The sequence below is a fragment of the Drosophila eugracilis genome, unplaced genomic scaffold, assembly GCF_018153835.1.
Source record: "Drosophila eugracilis isolate 14026-0451.02 unplaced genomic scaffold, ASM1815383v1 contig_1918, whole genome shotgun sequence".
In the NCBI taxonomy this organism is placed as follows: Eukaryota; Metazoa; Arthropoda; class Insecta; order Diptera; family Drosophilidae; genus Drosophila; species Drosophila eugracilis.
In genome coordinates this window covers 137,585-141,674 of record NW_024572775.1, presented here as the reverse complement: position 1 = coordinate 141,674, position 4,090 = coordinate 137,585, and the positions used below count along the sequence as shown (strand labels likewise).

Below are 4,090 nucleotides of genomic sequence, written 5' to 3'. Positions count from 1 at the left end.
TGGTCCTTAGTGCAACAGCCAAACAACAAAAACATAGTTGATTGTAAGTGGGTATTTAGCAAAAAACAAGATGAAAGCTAGACTTGTGGGCCGATGTTTTACCCAAGAGTATATGACTGACTATGATGAGACATTTGCACCAGTTGCACGAATCTCAAGTTTCAGATTTCTGTTAGCACTTTCAAATCAATATGATTTACTTGTCCATTATATGGACGTTAAATCTGTATTTCTAAATGGAACTCTAAAGGATGAAATCTACGTGAGTATTCCAAAAGGCTTTAACCAATTTTCTGAGAATAAAGTTTGTAAACTAAATAAAGCCATATATGGTCTTAAGCAAGCCGCTAGATGCTGGTTTGAAGACTTTGAAAATGTATTAAATGATGTTGGATTTCAACTAGCAGTTGACCGTTGTCTTTACATTTTAAATAATGGAGATATTTCAAGAAATATATATATTTTTTTATGTAGTAATTATTACAAAGGAATCTGAAACTATGTATATAATAGTTATTTTTGAAAATAACCAAGGCTGTATTAGTATTGCCAAGAATCCTACATGCCACAAAAGAACAAAGCACCTAGACATTAAATATCATTTTACTAGGGAACAAATTGAAAAGAAATTAATATCTGTAAAGTATATTTCCACAGATCTCCAACTCGCTGACATCTTGACGAAGCCGTTACCATCATCCAGATTCAGTATTTTAAGAGCCCAAATGGGACTTTTTGAATAACAGCAAACCAAAACGAAACTGTCCCCATGAACTAATTATTATATCTTAAAAAGTATTTGGGGGATTTTTAGGGTCTTAATTAATTAATTCGCTTTTTATTTTCGTGGCTGTGTAATATAGCTTTCCTATACTGAGTCAGTACGAAAGATTGTGTAGCTCCCTAATAAGCATTTCTTTTGTTTTCGTATGAGTATGGTCGCTTTTAGGTTTGTTTCGATGTCATCCCAACTGAGGAGTACATCGCGGACACTCAGCGCTTTTACTTGCCCAGCCTTTAATTTTGTCAATTTGTTCCAAGTAAGTACGGTCCGTATCTTGCTTGGTCTAATAATCAGGCTAACAAACGTAGCTGTTGAACTCTACTTAGGTGGAAAGTTGATGTACAAGGGCTAGTAGCTATTGTAAATTTAGGATTGTGTTTAAAGATGCTGGATTGCTAACGGTGGGACTTAGTGGCTCTGATGCGTTACCAGAATCCACAGCGTTGGTGCGATTATTGCTTTGGGAGCTAACTAATTGGGTTTCTCTGTTGTTTATATCGTTCCCCTTATCACAGTTAGCATGGACCCGCTCCTTAGCCCTAATCTGCCCCTAACTGTGGTAATAGTGGTGGTTTTTTATTTTAACATTTACAAGTATTGAGAATTGCATTGTTGTATTGTATTTATTATTTTATGTAAATAATCGCAAATAACTAATATATTTATGGATTTGTATGTAAAATAGTAATACTATGTAGGGTAGTAATTATATATACATATATGGATATAAATAATATTTATTTGTGTATATAGGGAAAATGTTGGTTGTGTATTAACTACACGGTTTTGTTTGCATATTAGTGCGATAACAGTAATACTAATAGTTATATTTGCAAATGTGTTTGTATATGTATATGTATCATAAAGTATATTTCGTATGTACGCCTTTCAAAGTAAAAGAAAACATGAGTTTTTTATGGATTTTATCGGCTTCAGCTGTACATATATGTACATATGTGATTTAGTAAATATTCGCTAGTATTTTAGAGGTCTGTGAAGTCGTGACAACAATAAAGGTTAAGTTGTTTGTAAATGTTTTGCCGCAGCAGGCACTCCTCCCCTGGCCAGAGAACCGATCACGGCTGACGGAATCGCATCTCATCGGCCGCAAGCCTAACGCTCACGGTTGCTGGCCGGATCGGGGCGTCGGTACCCGATGGCCAGTGACCTGGCTCGACTCCCCCACGATACACACAGAAAACAGAAGCCCGCCTCCCGCCGGCACATCCTTTTTCCTGCCTGTGAAGTTTATATTCTGGCCCGTAATTAGCATCCTTACAATATATATTTTTGATGCTGTCATATGTATTTTTAAATTGGATAACTAAGGAGCAACTATCAACCACAGAAATAGTTTTCGTTTATTGATTCAAACTGTCTACAATATTCTTGCGATAACAATTAAGGCTACATAAAGGTACTTTTGTGGTTGAGCAATTGTATGCTTTTCGGTTTTTGCAACCGTTGACGTGGCACAACTTTAGGAGAGGTGTTGTGCAATTGGTTTTTGCCATTTGGGGAAACTCTTGACCTGGTGGAACTATTAAATAGTTACCCTTAATGGCACTTATATAGGTTATTTTTGGATACAAGCATGTTTTTAAAGGTTTATTGCGAATCCAAGAACGGTGTTTGGTGCTCTCCTGTTTTTTAAGCAAGCGCTCCATCGTTTTTAGTTTGTCCTTTTCTCGCCTTTGATCCGCATGCAGTTTTCGTTTTTGTGATTTCAGTATAGCTTTTTGAATTTCCTCCGCCGTCTGTGGCTTTTCTCTTTCTTTGTAACCGGTTGGAAGAGCAATAAGCTTTTCAACGAAGCCACTTATATCCGTGTCCTGTGTTCGTTCATACAAAGCACGTTGACGAGCTGTCATAAATTTGGGGTCTTTGATTTTCTTTAGTTCCTCATCAACATCTTCTAGTTTTCCAGTTTCTATTGCAGTAAGCCATCGTTCTTCGTCACTGGAAGTACTACTATTTCGGAGTTTTTTAACTTTTTGTATACCAAGGTTTGGCGAAGAGACCACATTTTCTGATTTTTTTGTGCAAATATTTTTCGTGCCTACAAAAGGAATATGGTGGGTATTGGCATTGCACGCCTGTCTACCAGTTAAATTCGATAGGTGCAGCGACTTCGGGCTTTTGGAAAGATTTAATTCATAGTCTGAAAAGTAATAACTTTAAGTTTTAACACAATATAAACTAGAGATTAAAACACTGCAGTCGAAATTATTTTTTTTTCTGTTACTTCTACAGCCTGAAACAATTTCCCCTGCACTAGAAAAAATGTTGTCGTTGTGGCCGCAACGAAGTCTGTACATACATCAATAGGCAACCAAAATCACCAGCAGTCGCCGTTTTTCTGCTTCGATCTTGCAGTCGACGGCAGAAAAAAATGTAGTTTTAATTTTTGTGTTGATTGAAAGAAAAATCGACAAAAATGAACAACAATGCATTGCCAATTTTAAAAAGCTGACTTAAAATCGTTTTAAATTAAACTTACTGCAGTTTCTTAAACTCTGCTTGAAACTACTTTTATTACCTTCACTCAGCATCTTAAATTAAATGATACACTATAGGAAATGTTTAACACAGTGTGACCGTGAAAACAAAAACATACTATACACTATACTAAAATATACTTATATACCATTTTAATTTTTAACCATATACCATTTTTAATTTTTTAACTTCAAGTAGAGTGTGCGGATGTGTTATCGATTGATTTGTTTTAATACACTTAAGACCTGCTAGCACTTTAATAAGCTGTAAACAATTCTACTTTTTGATAATCCATTCTTTTTAGGTGAGAAAATTTGTCGATCGATTTCTTAAAATAAGAATAGATTTTTTCGCTCATCCAAAAAGATCGATTAAGTCGATTTAAAAATTGAATTGTGTACAGCTCTACACTATAACTGACTTATTAAGTTTTAGGGAAAACAAATTTAATATAAATAAGTTTGTTGATGCTGCGTCTTTAAAACACTATCGAATTTATTCAATAATTGTCGACTTTTATCCAGCTGCGCAGCAATAAAAAAGGTTCCGAAAGAGGTTCCAAGAGGGCGTCATGAAAATACCATACCTATAAAATATAAAGAAATAATCAATACGCTCTACATATATTTATTTAATCCGGAAATTTGAACCGAGAGGGGGGGCACCATGTAAGTTAAATTGGTTCTAGAAAGAGAAATTAAAAATATTTATAAACACTTTTTTACTTAAAACTATAAAACAATTCAAAATTATGAATTAAAATTTGTTATATCCCCTACCTATCTCTGTTCCAAATCCGGCCTCCGC

General features: G+C 34.9%; 1 protein-coding gene across 2 annotated transcripts; it reads right to left on the bottom strand.

Annotated features, from left to right (window-relative positions):
• Nucleotides 1-2,120: 2,120 nt before the first annotated feature.
• Nucleotides 2,121-3,414, bottom strand: LOC108118498 (INO80 complex subunit B). 2 transcript variants are annotated; one of them, XM_017231234.2, is made up of 2 exons: nucleotides 3,324-3,414; nucleotides 2,121-2,945 (listed from the first exon to the last, which is right to left on the bottom strand). In XM_017231234.2, exons 1-2 carry the CDS (start codon nucleotides 3,334-3,336, stop codon nucleotides 2,146-2,148), a joined length of 813 nt encoding a protein of 270 aa, XP_017086723.2. In that variant the 5' UTR covers nucleotides 3,337-3,414; the 3' UTR covers nucleotides 2,121-2,145. The 2 variants fall into 2 exon arrangements, with proteins under 2 accessions (XP_017086723.2, XP_017086722.2); XM_017231233.2 differs by having other exon boundaries at nucleotides 3,285-3,351.
• Nucleotides 3,415-4,090: the final 676 nt, after the last annotated feature.

What these genes read in the sequence shown, in the direction of transcription:
- LOC108118498 (XM_017231233.2), bottom strand. Translation starts at nt 3,336, where the DNA reads ATGCTGAGTGAAGGTAATAAAAGTAGTTTCAAGCAGAGTTTAAGAAAC. An exon ending in GCAGAGTTTAAGAAACTGCA is followed by an intron (nt 2,946 to 3,284) that starts GTAAGTTTAATT and finishes ATTACTTTTCAG; the next exon opens with ACTATGAATTAAATCTTTCC.